This window comes from Pelophylax lessonae, assembly GCF_965119305.1.
Source record: "Pelophylax lessonae genome assembly, chromosome: 1".
In the NCBI taxonomy this organism is placed as follows: Eukaryota; Metazoa; Chordata; class Amphibia; order Anura; family Ranidae; genus Pelophylax; species Pelophylax lessonae.
Window position 1 is genome coordinate 504,062,391 of NC_138768.1, and position 18,732 is coordinate 504,081,122.

The 18,732-nt window shown below is 42.0% G+C and overlaps 1 protein-coding gene across 16 annotated transcripts in view; it reads right to left on the reverse strand.

The window, feature by feature from the left end:
• Positions 1-18,732, reverse strand: part of LOC309544369 (protein unc-13 homolog A) — a 297,990-nt gene that overhangs the window by 129,554 nt on the left and 149,704 nt on the right. For all 16 annotated transcript variants that reach the window (XM_082243274.1, XM_082243271.1, XM_082243272.1 and 13 more), the window contains 5 exons: positions 12,467-12,608; positions 11,991-12,160; positions 9,523-9,638; positions 9,239-9,402; positions 3,746-3,896 (listed from right to left, as the gene is read on the reverse strand). In XM_082243274.1, coding sequence (XP_082099400.1) covers positions 3,746-3,896; positions 9,239-9,402; positions 9,523-9,638; positions 11,991-12,160; positions 12,467-12,608 — 743 coding nt within the window. The remainder of the gene's footprint in view (positions 1-3,745; positions 3,897-9,238; positions 9,403-9,522; positions 9,639-11,990; positions 12,161-12,466; positions 12,609-18,732) is intronic.

Genomic DNA, 18,732 nt, shown 5'->3' on the forward strand with positions numbered 1-18,732 from the left:
TCCGCCATTTAGTGATGCCTGGCCTACAGTATGTGTCCATGCACATTTTTGGAGTTCACAGGCATATTTATAGAGGAGCGTTTACAAATTAAAAAAAAAAAAAAAACATCACAAGTGCATTTTTGAGAGGAGCTTTTAGGCAGAAAAATGCTTGACGTGCCTAAACTTAAGTATACAGTTTTTCTAGTGTTTTGGGGAAAATGCTTATAAATGCAAACGCTCATAGTTGCATCTAAACCCGTGTACAATATGCTCAATGGGAATGTTTTTTATGCTGCTTTTTTCTGCCAGCAGTTCTGGCTTTTTTTTTCTGCTGTCTAGTGTGAATGAACTCTAAAAGAAAGTATTTGACAAATTTAAGCTTTCATAAATGAATGCTGTCTATCACTTCTGATACTGTTTTTTAGTAGATGGTCTTGTATGCAGTTCTTTGGCAAGCCCTCTTTTTTTTCTTAGTCTCTACCTCCTGGTTAACACTGGGGTGCCTGAACATAGTTAAATAATTATAAAAACAAACACTAATAAAAAGCACAAATGAACAACTCTGTGAGGCTCAGTATATGTGGAAATAAAAGACGCAATCTAGTGCTCTCTGTATTTTCATAAAGTTTAATCAAAACGATAAGTGTCTTCCACTTTTAGGTCTTTACACAGACACAACCAATTTTTCAGTTTACCTCATCTCTCCAAAACATAGTACAACCAGGATTATTACCATCCTAATCATGTGAACAATCCAGCCAAGTTTCAGAAATACAAATGAAATCATAGCATGCTCCGTGCATTAAAGCTTTTGCTTTCCCATTTTTTTCTAATCAGACTTCTGAACAGACACTTTCACCTTCTATTGCATTTTTACACATATTTACCAGTACAGAGTTACGATAGTTACATAGTTAGTCAGGTTGAAAAAAGACACAAGTCCATCTTGCTCAACCAATATAAAACAAAAAAAACAGTAAAGAAAACCCAACCATACAATCCCATATACACAATCCTCTACCCGCAGTTGATGCAGAGGAAGGCGAAAAAACCCCAGCAAAGCATGATCCAATTTGCTATAGCAGGGGAAAAAAATTCCTTCCTGATCTCCCAAGAGGCAATCGGATATTCCCTGGATCAACTTTACCTATAAATATTAGTAACCATTTACATACATTTACTATATAATTTCTGATGTAATTCTATTAACTCTTGATTCTGCAATGATGGACTTTTAACTGTTTTCCAGTACAACACCTCTGAGTTATTAGCTGACTTGCCTAATTCAAATCCTCTCTATGGGCTTGTTCATACAGGCAAGGGCTGGCGTATGTCCAAATAAGCCCTATATCACTTACCACTATAAAATTTATCAATCTTCTCCTCCACTGATCACCTCTAAAATGTTGCAGCTTTAGGGATTATAGACCCCTTTGGCTCATAGTCCGGGGATTAGGATTAATTTGGGAAAAACCCTGTTGTTCCCGCTTCACCCATCCTATGCTAAACCACCTATGACTATCCCTCTGCACTGGGTGGATAAGTTCAAATGTCTTGGTGTGACAGTGGTTGGCCCCCTGGGCTATTATTTTGAGTTAAACTTGCTCTCTTTACGAAAAACATCTTTCTCAAAGATGTGCTACCTGGAGGCTCCTCCCCCTCACTACAATGGGTAGGTTAAGATGGTACTCCTCCTGAAATTTCTTTATTTTTTCAGAAATTGCTCCTCTTACTCCCAAAATCCTTTTTTTGCTAGACTGGATAGTATTATTGTCTCCTCTGTCTGGGCTGGGAAGACACCTAAATTAGCTTTCTCTACTCTCCAGCTACCCCTATTCCAGGATGGCCCATCCCTGACAAATTTCGAACATACTATTGGGCGGCAATTCTAGTCACTGTTAGATAGTTGTTTTCTCAACTGATCGACAATCTGGCAGTCACCTTGGAAGCGCTATTATGGGTTCCTACTCCACCCTTAGGAACCTGGTCTTTCACTGCCCTAGCTCTCACTCGGGAGTTACATGCCTGAAGGAAAACTACGATCTTGGTTTAGAATGTCGCAAGGGCAAAATATAGTTTGCCTACGACCTGCTCTCCATATATACCCAATGGGGCAACTTGGCCCTTCTGCATATGAATAGTGCCTCTGACCCCCAAGTTTAGGCGCCGAAGGGGGTGGTGGAAATAAAACACATTGTTCTCGGACCTTAGAGCTGCTTTTATCCTTACCAAATGGATGTTTTTTCGGTAGTTGCAATTACGCCATGTCTACCGTAATCAGTTCCTAGTCTCTATTAAGCTGAAATCTGATCGGGTGGAGCGTTTATTGACGCCCTGAGTTTTGAAAAGCCGTTATCCTCACTTTTACCTCCGACTGTCTTTGGAATATGCTACTAAGGTTACTATAGTATGTAAAAAAATGGCAGGCTGATCTCCCTGACTTGAGGGATGAGGACTGGGAGTTCCTATGTCACCATACTATTCTCAGCTAGAGATTGTTTCATTTGACCATAATTTTTACATAGGGCCTATTATACCCCTCAACAATTAGCAGTTATTTATCCCTCTGCATCCTCCTCTTGCCCCCTATGGCATGGTATGCCTGAGGCATCCTTTTTGCATATGGTCTTGTCATGTTCTTCTGGACAGCACTATTGGCTAATCTTAATCAGGTATGTGCTTTAACCCTCGATTTGGACCCGAAGAGGCTTTTATTTAATATTTTTGATGACTTGACTTTGGGACATTATCCTATGTTGTTTGTCTGTTATACCACTTTTTATGCACATGGGGAGAAACTACACTGTTGACAGTCTGCTGCCCCACCAACAGTTGCTGTCTGGCTCTTAACACCAAATTCTGTCTTACCACTGTATAGGCTTACTTATATTCACAGAAACTGTCCAAGAAAATTGATAAAATATGGTCCGTTTGGAAAGATTCTTGGGGCTCTAGTGAAGCTGTGGCATCTCCTCCCAAAATCGAATATGAGCTCATGTGACATGGATCTCCTCCTCTCTAATGTAGCTCCCTCCCCCTTCATCCTGTCCTCATGGTGCCTTTTCTCTATCCTTACTTTTCTGTCCCCTCCCTTCCTTTCCATACTTCTTTATTCTGCCCCTTCCCCATTTTCTTCTTCCCTCCCTTCCCTTTCTGTCTCTCCTCCCTCCTTCTCCCCCCTGCTATTCCTTCCTCCTTCCTCCTCCCACCCTCTTCCCCTTCTGCCTCCCCTTTCCTCATCACTGTCTACCTGCTCTACTTTGCATTTTATATAGATTCTCCTTGCTCCTACTAATTAGTGTGACAGTTTGGCAATTGTTGGGAGCTGCCTTATTACCCTGGGTATGGGATGTTTGATTATCATCTGCTCTATATTTAGTCCTGAGGTTATTATCAGTCATACGGGTACGGTGATCATATTCTTCTTGTTGTATGTTGGATATTCTGTACTTGGAATATTTCCGTAATTTGGATCTGAAATTCTACTGGCACCAGATAATCAGTGTATCTTTTATTCAACAAACAGTTCTTTTTGGAAAATTGTTGCAGCTAGCAACAGCAACAGCATCATCACAAGGTTGTGTGTGGCCTTTGCCTCAAAGCTGTTGCTTAGTGTTCTCTTTTGCTCTAATAAATACACCGGTCACAAGTCTAGACATGCAAGAACCAAAAGTCTTGCTCCCGTTTGTAACTAGTTTGGATTTCGAAATAATAAAGCAAAATAATGCCCGTTCTTAACATACTACGGAATAACAGATCTTACCCCAAAGTTTGAGGCAGAGAAGCGATCAGAGGCAGACACGTTGGTTGATGCAGTTGTGTGGGCGTAGTAGGCATTAATATTGGCGAGAAGTGTGCTCATAACAGCTGGTACTCCAGGACACATATATTTGGAAGATAGGCAAGCAAAATGTCTGTAAAACAAAAACTCAGCAGTAAATGATAATTGCCTTTTACAACTCTAATTCCAAAATAAGTCGGGACACTGTGTAAAATCTACATAAAAACCGAATGCAATGAAAATTCAATTCTTCTGACCACAGAACAGTTTTGCACTTTGCAATAGACAATTCAAAATGAGCTTTGGCAGCGTTTCTGGATCATGTTCAGATATGGCTTCTTCTTTGCATGATAGAGGCTAGAGCTTTCATTTTAATTTTTCAATGGCACGGCAAACTCCCTTGCACACAGGGATTTTTCCAGATTCTCAAAATCTTTTGATATTATGTACTGTAAATGATGATATATTTAAAGTCTTTGCAATTTTACAGTGAGAAACATTATTCTGAAATTGTTTAACAGTTTTTAGACATAGCTTTTCACAGAGTGATGAATCTCTGTCTATCTTTACTGAGACACTCTGACTCTATAAGATGCCCTTTTTATATCCAATCATGTTACTGACATGTTGCCAATTAACCTAATTAGTTGCAAAATGTTATTCCTTTGTAGTGCACTTACTTTGCCAGCTTTTTCTGTCCCTGTCACATCTTTAAGACATGCTGCTGCCATCAATTTCAAAACTTCCTATTATTTTAATTGTTTTCTTGTTTAAATTGTTTAACCACTTGCTGACCGCCCCACGCAGATTTACTGCGGCTCTGCTGCGCATAATCACGTAGATCAACGAGATTATGTGCACGCGGTCTCAGAGACAGCGGGAGCCAGACCGCAGGAGCCAGATCGCAGGGGGAGTGGGCTCGATCACTACTGGCCTCCCGCAATCTTCAGAGAAACTGACAGGAGAGCCTCCTGCCTATGTAAACAAAGCAGGTGGCTCTCCTGTCACACAGGCACAGTGAGATTGTGTGTTTCAGCTAAGCTGAAACACCAATCTCTGTGTGCCTGTCACAGAGCCCTCCCCCCAGAGTTAGCAAGCACATTTAGGCTTACATTTAACCCCTTGATCACTCCCAGTGTTAACCCCTTCCCTGCCAGTGTCATTTATACAGTAACTGTGCATATTATTTAGCACTGATTATTGTATTAATGTCACTGGTCCCCAAAAAGTGTCAAAAATGTCAGTTGGGGTCCGATCTGTCTGCCGCAAAGACACAATCCCGCTACAAATCACTGATCGCCGCCATTACTAATAAAAACAAAAAAATAAATAAAAAGTCCAAAAATCTATCCCGTAGTTTGTAAATGCTATAACTATAAAACCAATTAAAATACGCTTTTTGGGATTTTTTTTACCGAAAATATGTAGCGGAATACAAATTGGCCTAAACTGATAAAAAATGTGATTTTGTAAATTTTTTTATTGGGAGTTTTTTATAGCAGGAAGTAAAAAATATTGTGTTTGTTTCAAAATTGTCGCTCTTTTTTTTTTCTATAGCGCAAAATCTAAAAACCGCAAATGTGATCAAATACCACCAAAAGAAAGCTCTATTTGTGGGAAAAATGGACATCAATTGTATTTGGGTACATCATCGCACGACCGCGCAATTGTTAGTTAAAGTAACGCAGTGCCAAATCACAAAAAATGACCTGGTCATTAAGGGGGTAAAAGCTTCCCAGAGCTGAAAGGGTTAAATTATTTTTTCAAACATTTGATATGTGTTCTATTTTCTGTTGGAAATAAAATATGGGTTTATGAAATTTGCAAATCACTGAATTCTGTTTTTATGTAGATTTTACACAGTGTCTTAACTTTTTTTGGAATTGGGGTTGTAATATGATAGCTACACATTGTGACCTTGATACATATAATTACTGTAAATTTTCACAAAAAAGGACATGAAATTTATAACACTTCTCCAATGGTTACCTACTACTGCGGAACCTCCTTATACCTGTTTTACCTAATTGTTCTAGTCAAATAAATATGCTGCAGCCTTGTCTCCAAACTTGCTAATACAAGCTTTCAATCAGGGGCTTATATTAACTTTTTGTGCCTAAAGACACTAGCAAACAACTGGAGTGGGTGGGGTTATATGATTATGCAATAGGGGAGACCTTAACAACGTTTTTTCTCAGTGACGGGCCACCTAAAGGTACCCTGCATATAACCCATAGTCTCTGAATACAAATCCCTTGTTCTGTATTGTATGATAAAGATAAAAACGTTTCAGCACACGTATTTCCCTTGTCAGCCTCTTCCTAAATCAGTATTAGAAGAAATACTAAGCGGGAAACCTGAGTTCAGGAGGTGAAGGGGATAGACAAAGAATAGTGAACAGATTTAGGATACAGGATGCAAACCTTAACACACCTATAATTATAGGTTATATAACCATGAGTCTGTAAAACACTGTTGTAAATACTAGGTGGCATCACAGCAGGTTTACTCTATATGATAATGTTACATTGGGAGACAGTAAGGCCCCTTTCACATGAGCATTCTGATCAGGTGCGCCTGTCAGTCTTTTAAGCGAACCTGATCAGGAGGTCCATTCATCCCTATTGACAGGCAAGTGTAAACGGACCTCTGGTTCGATTGGGAAAACTAAAAAAAAAAAAAAATAGAAGGGGGCTCTGTCCTCTTTAGGCAGAGCAGATCAGAGGAAGTCGGGTGTAAGCGGACAGCAGAGTCTGTTTACTCCTAGCTGCCCATACAGCAGAGTGGGCTCTGTCTGTGTCCGCTCTGCAGAAACTGAGTGAACATGGATGTGTCATCTGCCTGCTCTGCTTTGATTAGCAGGGGGTCTGTGAGTTGATTCACTGCAGATAAGAATGAAATCCGTCGCGTGTGAAAGGGGCCTGAGGGTCTTATTTAGTGTTAAATGTTGAATGTGAAGTTACCGACCACATATGTCTTGTCTCCAGGAGCAAGTACATAAAAACACTAAGGATCAATACAAATAATTTAAATGGGCTGACATATTGGTATACAACCACTAGGCATGAACTTGGACAATGTAAATCCTTCAGAAAAATAGAAAAGGTTTAAACATGTCGCTCCTATCCTCAAAGGTCCTTTTAAAGCAAACAGTGGAAGAACAATTATGTTCCTAATATGAAGCTCTGGAGAGAACGACAGGAGAATTTACAGCACACAAGGAATGTCTGCAGAGGAGGGAAAGCAGTTTAAAAAAGAACTAACGGCAAATATTTTATATTTAATTTTGGATAGTGTAAGGGAGTGTTATAAACACTATAAGTTTTATTTTTGCCATCTGTATCCCATTGGGAAAATTTCACCAGTGTCTTCAGAATGAGTCTTCTCATTGGAAGATTTCTTTTCTATTCCTGTTCTAGTAAAAACCAATTACTGGGATTTTCTTTCACTTTCAGTGTTAATGGTAAATAGGACAAATAGTGTGACTCTCCCTAACATGGACATGGACTGAAACTAAAGTAAATGTAAAGCCTCTTTTTTTCATTAAAATAAAAAAGATGTTACACTTACCTGCTCTGTGCAATGGTATTGCACAGAGAAGTCCCTTGCCTCCTCTTCTGGAGTTCCCCTCTGACGCTCTCCGCCCCTTCTTATTACAAGTGCCCCCTCAGCAAGCAAGCTGCCGAGGGAGTACCCATGCATGCATGACCCCCTCTCCCTCCTGACAGGATCTGACTGACAGCAGCAGGAGACAATGGCTCCTGCTGTTGACTGTGTGTTCTGTGAAAAGAGGAAGAGAGGAGAGTGGTGTTGCAAATGGGACAGAACTGGATCGAGAGAGTCAAGTAAGTGTTTAGGGAAAGGGAGGAAACTATTACTGGAGCATTTTTTACCTTAATGCAGGGAATGCTTTAAGGTTAAAAATGTTAAGATGTCCGTAGCGTGTTGGGTGAAGGCCCCCACTTTCTGCACTCCCCGTTTCCCCTTCTCTCCCTTGCCCCCTTTCCTACCCTGGCCCCCCTTCCTATCCCCCACCCTCTTAACCTCCTCTTGCTCACTACTTTGCTTTCTCTGCTCCTTTCCCTGCTTCTTTCCTTTCTCCTTCTCTTTTGCGGTCTCCAGGAGAGACCCCTGTACAAAAAACTTTAAAATGTAACACTCCGGGGAGGGTATCCTTAGTGGCACTTACAAGAAGCACTGGCCTACCCCTATGCCCCTTGTTGGGGGATTTACTTTTGTTGTGATTTCTTGGGCTGATGGGACCAGATGCACTGAGCTGTTTTTACTGTTACTGTAGTTTGCTTACCTACCGTATTTTCCGGCGTATAAGACGACTGGGCGTATAAGACGACCCCCCTATTTCATGATCTACTGGTAATACTTATACTTAGGTTACCTTGGAGATATTATACTCGGCGTATAAGACGACCCCCCATTTTTGGGGGATTTTTTTGAGGTTCAAAAGTAGTCTTATACGCCAGAAAATACAGTATGTCATGCTTCCCATGTATGAACATTGTTGTACCTGTACCCGGTTGTTCTTAATAAAAATTTATATTTGCAAAAAAAAAAGGTTAAGATATTAACCCCTTTAAAACCTGTCAGGTGTTCTAATCCTTCCCCACTCTGTCCAAAACTAAGTAAAAACATGTTTTGCCTTTAGTTACACTTTAATGTTTACTGTAAAAGATTCAATGACCAGGTGAGCAAATCCACTCACACTGTAATGTGTCTAAATCTAAGCTCTACTAAAAAATGCTTGGCATTTGACAGTACCGAGTGTGTCAGATGCCTGGTCCCCTGCTGTTCTCTGTGGTTCATTCTGCCATCGTTATGTCACTGCTGGGTTCTATAGTGGCAATGGAGGCACCAGTATCTTACACTCTTGGAAATGTCAAATACTGAGCATTTTCCACTAAAGACTGGATCTTCAAAGAACCAGAGTTTTGCTTAATGCAGAAGGCAGGACAGATATGAAATGCGTTTCTTAGCAATATCCTAATTTATTTAATTATATTTATGTTTATTTAAATAGAGGCTGAGTAACTTTAAGAATTCTGCAGGAGTCAGGTAAGTTGCTGTTACATGTCGAGTGTACAGTCTGATGCAGCAACAAAAAAACCTGGTTTTAACGTGTACTTTTAGACAGTACAATTCGGTTTGTTGCAGGCTGGTTGATAAGTGAGCTGGGAATTTTTCTTTGTTGCTTTTTGACATGTGTCGCCCTTCCATGTGCTCCTAGCTGCAAGGGCCAGGTATAGGTTGGGATGGTTGCCATTTGTTTGTACTGATGCAGCAAATAGGTCTCCCAAATCTAGTCGCTAAATGTGAAACACAGAACATTACAGAATCTATTACAGATTTTTCCCTTGTAAAGTACTGTAGGGACTGTTATTCTTTTTAATCTTTATAACTAACAAATACATATATTGAATGTCTATTTGCCCATGTTTAATGTAACAATTTGTTTCTCACGTCATAGCCTGGTATATGGACTCCACTCCGTATCGCATTGCAAACTCATCCACAATTTCCTGGGCAGTCTCATCAAAGTAAACCTTCCAAGCATCATCCCCTTTGGCATCTGGAATTTTCACAACTCCATTATTCTGTACATCTGTTAGGTAATGGAACAGGTTCTAGAGTTGGAAACAAAAAAAAATACATTATAAATTGCAATCTTTAACATGTTATATCATCAATATCAATAAGATTAGTTCAAAAGTTAAGAAATTAAACAGTATCCCTTTATTACGAACCTCATGCAGACAGGTGTATTGTACGTGATATGGTGCCACCTTCTCCTCTCCTTTGATCTCCACACTGATGTGTAGTCGAATTGCTCCAGATACAGCAGACTTGTCTGTACGCTTATCTGTAAAAAAAAGTAATTTTGTCAGGAATTTTAGATAAAAAAAAAAAAAACACATATCCAGCTCTTCATGGTTACTGCAAACACTCTGATTTAATTTGTTTAAGTACAGTATATGTATGTTAGATGTAAAAAGAAAATGTAAAAAATGTTTAACCCACAAGAATACACATTCATTAGCAAGGGATGTCAATCCAAACAATATTGAATTCACACCCAGAAGCTATAAATAAACAGTTCCAAATTCTTTTGATAAATAATGTTTTAGATTAGAATCTGCACCAGCTTTACAAACTGTTGTGATTCTAGATAACAAATAAGAGTTAGAACCACTATACACTCTGAAGTTAACACAAGGAGATTGACCTACTAAAACTGGAGAAAGCAAATTGAGGTGCAGCTCTGAATAGAAACCAATCAGTTTCCAGGATTTTTGGTCAAAGCCTTTTTAAACAAACTGAAGTTAGAAGCTGATTGGCTACCATGCACAGCTGTACCATATTTGGCACTCTCCAGTTTTATTAAATCAACCCCTAGATGTCAATACAGGTGTGGGAACTCTTTAACTCAATACAGGTGTCCTGGCAGGTAAGGGAACGCAAGAGGAATGATCTTACCACTAAGGCCCCTTTCACACATGCAGACTGCTCATTTCATATAGTTCAATCAGTTTCTCATAATTTTTTTTACATCCACTAAATGGACCGTTTGTCAGTTTATGTCCGTTTTTTCATCCGATCCCTTTTTTTAACAGAAGAAAAATAGAGCTTTGATCCATTTCAAAAAATGGATGTTGACGGATGCAGATGTAAACTGATGTAAATGGATGATCATCCATTTAAATCCGTTTTTCCATAGAGATGCATTGATGTTCGTTTAACATCCGTCAACGGATGGATGAAAAACAGACAAAACAGTCCGCATGTGTGAAAGAAGCCCTAGTCCCTGGGAGACCAAAAGAAGCTTCTATGTTTTCTCCATTATCTACCATTACCTAAACGACCAACTTTTTGGGGTTGAAACATAACTGCATAAGTCGGAATGGCCAAAATGAACAACAGGAAGCTGGCACAAGGATGCATTGGTGCTTTGAGGCAACAGAAATTAGTCTACTAATCAAGAGGCAGGGTCGTCACACTACTTTGCACTATATGGCTGTGATAAGCTCCCCCTGAATTGACTGCTGTACGTGTATATACTCTGCCAACTGCACTGGGTGAATTCTGTATATTGCTGTATTGACCTCCCTTTCTGGTGACATACAGTTTTCCTTAGTGGGAGGTCCGTTTTGGTGGGCGTGCACTTTACTGGTGGGATGGGGGAGTGTGGCTGCATATTGCATTGCGGTGCGCATTAGGCGCTTGTAGCTAGGGCTACAGTAAGAGCAGAATTGACGATGATTGTCCGGAAGTGACCCAGGGGGAAGTGACATCAGCAGCTTGAAACGCAGGACGTGGCCCCACTTCCTAGTTGTGGCGGTGTGCGTTCCAGACGCTCTCGAGACCTACCACTATGTGAGACCTTACGGATCTCCCCTGGATAAAATAAATCTAGATGCCCATAGCAGACCTTATACACTTCAATCCCCCCCCCCCCCCCGCTTCTTTGAAGGGGACGCATCATCTGTGGGCACTTATCTTATCTCATTTAAATCCCCCTTCATGATACTCAAGAGTAAGATTATTAATGGTACCAAGGTGTTATTGTGTTTTAAAAAAAATTCTTATGGTTTTATAACTATGTCTTTATTTACTTACAATGTTTTGAGCTTGCATGGCAACGCTGCCTGGGTTGATACCATGGGAATACACACCAATTAAGGAGGGGCTAGTCCTTGATCACACCCCCTTTTTTTATCATGTTTAGTTTATAAATATAAAAGTTGAGAGTTTCTATTGAGGAAAATGCACTAGGCTGGTGCCCCTCTGTCTATTTCCTAATTCTAGTGTATCCAGACATCCCCAATCTTGAGAGGGCAGCAAGGTGGCAGTTATCTGGATCTAACAAGATAAAGAACCTAGAGAGATAACTTTGTGAGGCCCACCTCTAAGCGCAGAAGAGAGGTGTGTTGTATTTGTTGGATAGCTGCATGAGTACCTCACCCGAAGGTGGCAATTCCTTCTCTGCAGGCATACAGCTTTCCTCTGTAAACTGGAAAATAGCTTCTGTGGTTCAAATTGAAATGTTTAAAATTGATAGTCTGTAGTCTGAAGCACACAAAATCATAATGTTGTCTAGGCTTCGCTTTTTTTTTTTAGGGCAAAACCTTTGTGGAGCATTTACTTTGTATTTCAAAATTGCTCATTCTCAAAAGAAATCAGTCATTTGTATTTTAATTTGACAGTCATTTATTACCTAGATTGTACCATACATCCATCTCTCCACTCAAGGTTCGGACTTCAATGATGGTTTGGCCCAAGAAATCGTCAGACTCACGCTTAAACCTCTGTTTCACTCTTGATTTTATGTCATCGTCCTCATCCCATACACGGACTTTGATTCTATCTGAAGAGTTGTGACACTCACTGGAAATTTAAAATATTATCATGCTAGCAATCCGACACAACACAATGAAATAAAATAATAATATGCAGCAGCAGTAAAACATAGTAGTTAGTCAATAAAAAGAATATTTTACTCTTTTGAATTATCTAAATTGATAAAAAATTGCATCACACCATTCTTCCTTTACCAAACAAGTGACAATGCTATGGTAGATCTTCAGATTACCACATGGCATATATTTTACCTGAGCAATGAAAGATAGCGCTCTTCTACGTATTCTGTCACATATGGAATAAGATATTGCTTTAGTTAAGTTGCAAACTTACAAATGAAAATTCTCCTCCCAGACTGGATTAAGGTTTCCATAGATAGTTTTGGTTCTTTTCTTTGTTTTCCCAACCTGTACTGTAACATAGGGGTCACTGGAACCTGTCTTGTCCTTGGCTTGTAGACCTTGTGCACATACCACTGTAATACAGCAAGCAAAATGAAATACATTTAAATTTGGTTAAATATACTTAGCAGTTTGTTACACCTTAGATATGTTTGGGGAACAAAAATATCTTCCATGTGGCTAGCCCTATTCTAAATAACCTTACTAGCTTCAAAATTAAAGCATACCTAAATTCAAGAACAAAAATGTAATAAATTTCAGCTAACTAATCCTTAGATGTGGTGGCTGCATTCAATTTTTTTTTTTTTCAGGTTTTTCCCTTTTATCTTTGCCTGGAGAACCTCACAGTAACATACTTCCTGTCTTTGGATGACAACACTCACTCATCTTACTGTATCTAGAGAGGAGAAGGGTCAGCCTAGGACAAGAGAAGACACCTCACCCTCTCCTGTTCTACATATAAAAGACCAAAGTGTTCTTAGGCCACAGAGAGAGCTGAGAGCAACGCTAATTAATAAAAGTTCATCACAGGAAGAGAACACAAGATTTTATCAGCTGACATAATTTCTGCCAGGATCCGCAGGAATTATTTTTTATTTGTCGAACAGATTTTACAAAATGCTTTCAATTTTAACTCTAACAGACAAATACCATAGGTTTACAAAAATTAGAGCTCATTGTTAGGGTTTACATACTGTACACTTGAATACACAGACTAACCAAAGTTTCTGTGGAATGATCTTTCTTTTCAAAGGAGCAACTAATTTAGTTAAAATAAATAATGTTGTACGTGGAGATGTTGCTCCTGAGATCTATGGCCTCTTAAGACCATGTATAATTATAACTTCCTTTTAGGGTCGGTAATGTTATATAATAAAGTCTACAGCCAAGGAAAAACAAAACTAATATAATAGTGTTACCATTAAAGCAAATTAATTTTAACTAGTTTGGAAATGGAATGGAAAAATAAAATACCTCAAGCAATATGATTTAGTGAATTATCTTTTGAAATTTGTTGGTTTTTTGGTATTGTTGTTGGTATGGTCATAAATTTATGATGATGATATAACAAAAACGAGTAAGTTCATTAATTTCGGGGGGCGTAGCCGAGCAGGGCATGTGAGCGGACACGCTGCACGAAGCTCCCGCATCTTACCCTCTGACCGATCCTTCCTCTGGTTTACGATCTGCTTCTGACCATCACAGCTAGCTTCCTTATCCCCCAGGGACTCGAACGACACCATTCCCCCTGCGCTACGAGCCATGATGACCCGGAAAGGCAAGGAGGATGGCGCGGTCGCGGAGGCCCAACGTGGCGCCACGGCGGGCGTGCAGAAGGGGACACAGCGCTGCGCGGAGAAGGTGAGGGAGTAGGGTGGCAAGGCTGGCAAGACAGCCCGTAAGGATGGCACTAAGGACATGTTGTATTAGGCCCAGAAGCTCACATATGCCCAGGTGACCAGTGCTCAGGATGGTGGGGAGCAGTACATTATTGTCTATGGACACTGGCCCTGATACAGAATATGCTCCTTCTGTTTCCCCTGATGCTATGAACCCAGAGGCCATGGAGGACATGCAGGAGGGGGATCCTCAGCCCACCCTGAGCCAGATACTTGCTGTAACAGATCCCCAATACTTGGACTAAGTTTTTCTGTCTTAGGTCTCTAGAATCTCATGTGATGCAGTGACCTGGCCCCTCAATTCCCCCCAAACATCAGCCTAAGCTCGATGAATGGTAAAACAAATGACACTTTATTCAACAACTCACTTCCAATATATACAGTCTCATGTGTTTGATTTCACTATCATATGCAAATGCAATTGCATACAGAACATAGTCAGCATACCCTGGCAATCTGGAAAGAGACAATAGGTAAATGAGACTGCAACATTATCATAATGAACTCAACAAACAAGCCCCCAAAACAAAGCCGAATACGTATTCCTAGAAGTGTAAATACAAAACCACCTCTAAACAGATGAAAGCAGAAGACGTAGGCTCGCAGACTGCCCGTCTTTGTTATTAAAACACCTTACTATAAGTGTTAATACACATCCCCACAGTAGACAATAGCTGAGTTTGACGTCATTAGCATCTCTTTAGTCTCTCATTGTGTGGAGAAGTCCTCTGCTGCAACAGGCAACTTTAGGCCTGTAACATTGATTCCAGTCCCAGAGTCTGTATCTTGGGGTGACATGGATTTGAGTCCAAAGTAACACTACTCCCATGGTCCTCCAGCATATACCCCCACACAGAGGTGCATTCCCCTACAAGCCAGGGCCCATAGTCCGTGGGCAGGAGTCTGGCCTCCACACACCTCCAGTAGCCTGTGGCGAACATCCCAGCAAATGGGCGTTCATCACCCTCCGCCTGGGGAGACTAACCAGACCCCAGACCTCCAACTGGTCTGGGTCTGTGTTAGTCTGATGTCTTTTGCCAGGCTGTGCCATGCTCCAGATGGCATCCGGCCTACGTCCCAATTAAAATATCCAGGGTCTTTCTGGGCAGGGCACCAGCTATAATCCACTCCAGAGGCATTCCATGGTTGCGGGAGGGGCAAAATCAGGGTGGCATGGGCCATGGGCCCTCATACTAGGGGGTTGGGGATCTAAGCTGATTGCCCAGCATCTCTGTAATCCAGGGGTGGAGGCCACGGCCCCATCCACCCCTTCCATGACAAAAACTGCATGGACTGGTGGGCAGATACCAGTGGGGTTCTGCCTGACTGCCAGCTCTTCCGCTGGGCAGGCACTCAGCTGCTGGGACAAGGGACCTAAAATCGCCTCTCCCGCTAATGCTGGCTGGTCCTGGGTAGTAAGCACGACCATCCCCCCCCCCCCCCAGTGCTGTTGGCTGCTGCTGGGACGAGGGACCTACAATCACCTCTCCCGGTAACGCTGGCTGGTGCTGGGTAGTGGGCATGACCATCTCCACCCCCAGTGCTGTTGGCTGCTGCTGGGATGAGGGACCTACAATCACCTCTCCTGGTAATGCTGGCTGGTCCTGGGTAGTGGGCACAACCATATCCACCCCCAGTGCTGTTGGCTGCTGCTGGGACGAGGGACCTACAATCGCCTCTCCCGGTAATACTGGCTGGTGCTGGGTAGTGGGCACGACCATCTCCACCCCCAGTGCTGTTGGCTGCTGGTGGGACGAGGGACCTACAATCGCCTTTCCCGCTAATGCTAGCTGGTCCTGGGTAGTGGGCATGACCATCTCCACCCCTAGTGCTGTTGGCTGCTGCTGGGACGAGGGACCTACAATCGCCTCTCCTGGTACCGTTGGCTGGTCCTGGGTAGTGGGCACGACCATCTCCACCCACAGTGCTGTTGGCTGCTGGTGGGATGAGGGATCTACAATCACCTCTCCTGCTAATGCTGGCTGGTCCTGGGTAGTGGGCACAACCATCTCCACCCCCAGTGCTGTTAGCTGCTGCTGGACAAAGTCTAGGAGGTGTTGGTAGTCCTGTTCCAACCCCCACTCGATGATAACCAGGTAGATGAGGTCTAGTCTCAGCTCCAACAACAACTGGACTGGTAGCATCCTTCTCCGGTAATAATAAATAGCCCAGAACCGCGACATCGCAGGACTGAAATAATCATCATCCTCCTCCACTGCCTTCCACAACAGGCCTGGGCCATCATAGCCCCACCCCCCTCTCGTTGAATGCCTTCTGCCAACCAAGGTTCTCGTTGGACTGCGTGCCACCATAGTGGCTGGTACGAGTCATCCAGCATAATTTCTCTCTGGACCAGGGTGCCTTTCCCACTGCATCAAGGGTTGTTCTCCCAGGATAAACATCCGTTGGCTCACTTGTTCCAGCCAGCGATGCGCTGTACTTGGAAGCTTCTCTTTCCGCCAAAGCTGTGCTACCTCCATGGACTCCTGCCAGAGTTCTTGCATTACATATTTTTTCCAGTTCCCCTTGTCCTTGGCTGACATATGGCCCTGTTCCTTTGCCAGTATGTCTTGTAGTCTCCGCTGGAACTCCACCTCATATGGGGACACTGTCCGGGGGCTAGCTCACTCCATCTCCTGAGTTCCTCCTTAGAACGAGATGCTGCTGGGCTCCTAACTGCTTTCCTGGTTTGGGATCTATTCAGAGAAGAATCCCACCGCTTGCCACCAGTGTAAGAGATCCCCAATACTTGAAGTATTTCTGTCTTCGGTCTCCAGACTCTCACGTGATGCAGTGATCTGGCCCCTCAATTCCCTGAAAACATCAGCCTAAGCTCGATGAAGGGTAAAACAAAATACACTTTATTCAACAACTCACTTCCAATATATACAGTCTCATGTGTTTGATTTCATTATCATATGCAAATGCAATTGTATACAGAACATAGTCAGCATACCCTGGCCATCTGGAAAGAGACAATAGGTGAATGAGACTGCAACATTATCATAATGAACTCAACAAACAACAAGCCCCCAAAACAAAGCCGAATACGTATTCCTAGAAGTGTAAATACAAAACCACCTCTAAACAGATGAAAGCAGAAGACGTAGGCTCGCAGACTGCCCATCTTCGTTTTCAAAACACCTTACTATAAGTGTCAATACACATCCCCACAGTAGACAATAGCTGAGTTTGACGTTATTAGCATCTCTTTAGTCTCTCATTGTGTGGAGAAGTCCTCTGCTGCAACAGGCAGCTTTAGGCCTGTAACATTGATCCCAGAGTCTGTATCTTGGGGTGACATGGATTTGAGTCCAAAGTAACACTACTCCCATGGTCCTCCAGCAATTACCCCACACCATGGGCATCCACAGAACTTTTTATCATTTTAAGGTCACCCATGCTCTGCCCCTTTTCGCCCCCCATCGATCCCCCTTTAGAGCAGGCCAGGCCAGGGTCCCCCATAGATCCCCTTTAGAGCAGTGTCCCTATAGATCCCCATTTAGAGCAGGCCAGGGTCCCCATAGATCCCTCTTCAGTCTTACCTTTTCACCTATATTCCCCGTGCTACCAGGTTTTCCTGCACCACCAGGTACTTCAGGCACTGCCTGCAAAGAATATATATATATATATATATATATATAGCCAATATGACCCCCTTTAGAGTAGGCCAGGGTCCCCATAGATCCCCCTTTAGAGCAGGCCAGGGTCCCCATAGATCCCTCTTTAGAGCAGGCCAGGCCAGGGTCCCCCATAGATCCCCCTCTTAGAGCAGGCCAGGAAATTTCCAGGGGGGGGGCACTTGCCCCCCATTGCCCCTCCTTGCGGACACCCATGCCTAAAACCCCTCCCATCATTCAAGAACCGTGAGTTCGGCTCTCTTTTTTTGGTTATATAAATATATATATATATATATATATATATATGTATATATATATAACGTTGATTAAAACTGTTATTGTTTGTTCGCCTTTCAAGACCTGTGTGTGCTGCTCTCTTTTTCGGTTTATATGTTCTGCAGTCTCTGCTGTTCCCCCGCGCCCATTTTTTATCCCTTATTTGTGTGCGGTGGCAAATCTTCTAGCAATGGCACGTATTGATGTGCCATCCAGTTATCGCCTCATGCTACCAGTAGTGACACTGACCCTAGCCGAATGCAAAACTAGTGAAAAAAAAATGCTAGTGAAAACTATTCCTGTTTTGGAGGTTATCTCATTGTTTCCCATCTAGTGCACTTGTTGTTAATCTCATTAACACCAAAGCAGCTGAAACTGATTAACAACCCCCTCTGCTACTTAACTGAATAGATCAATATCCCATGAGTTTAAATGACTTTAATGATGTTTTACTCTGATTAAAAAGTGTTCCTTTAATTTTTTTTGAGCAATGATACATTTTGTTACCAAAAGTCTTGGTACGCCGGCCTTTACACGCACATGAACATGGCATTCCAATGTTAGTTTGTAGGATTCAATATCGAGTTGGCGCACCCTTTGCAGCTATACCAGCTTCAACTCTTACGAAGGCTGTCCACAAGGCTTAGGAGTGTGTCTATGGGAATGTTTGACCATTCTTCCAGAAGTCCATTTGTGAGGTCAATGTGTAAAAGAAAAAACCTGTGCGCTGCCAAAAAAATATGTGTGTGTGTGATGAAACTAAAGTGTTAATCTGTGTTGATCTGACAGCTGCTGCAAATACTAAATGTGTTTCTCATATATAGTAGCAAATATATAGATAAAAAGTGCTGCGCTGCTGTGATGTACCAATGTGTTCAATGAAAGTGAAAATAACCTTTCTA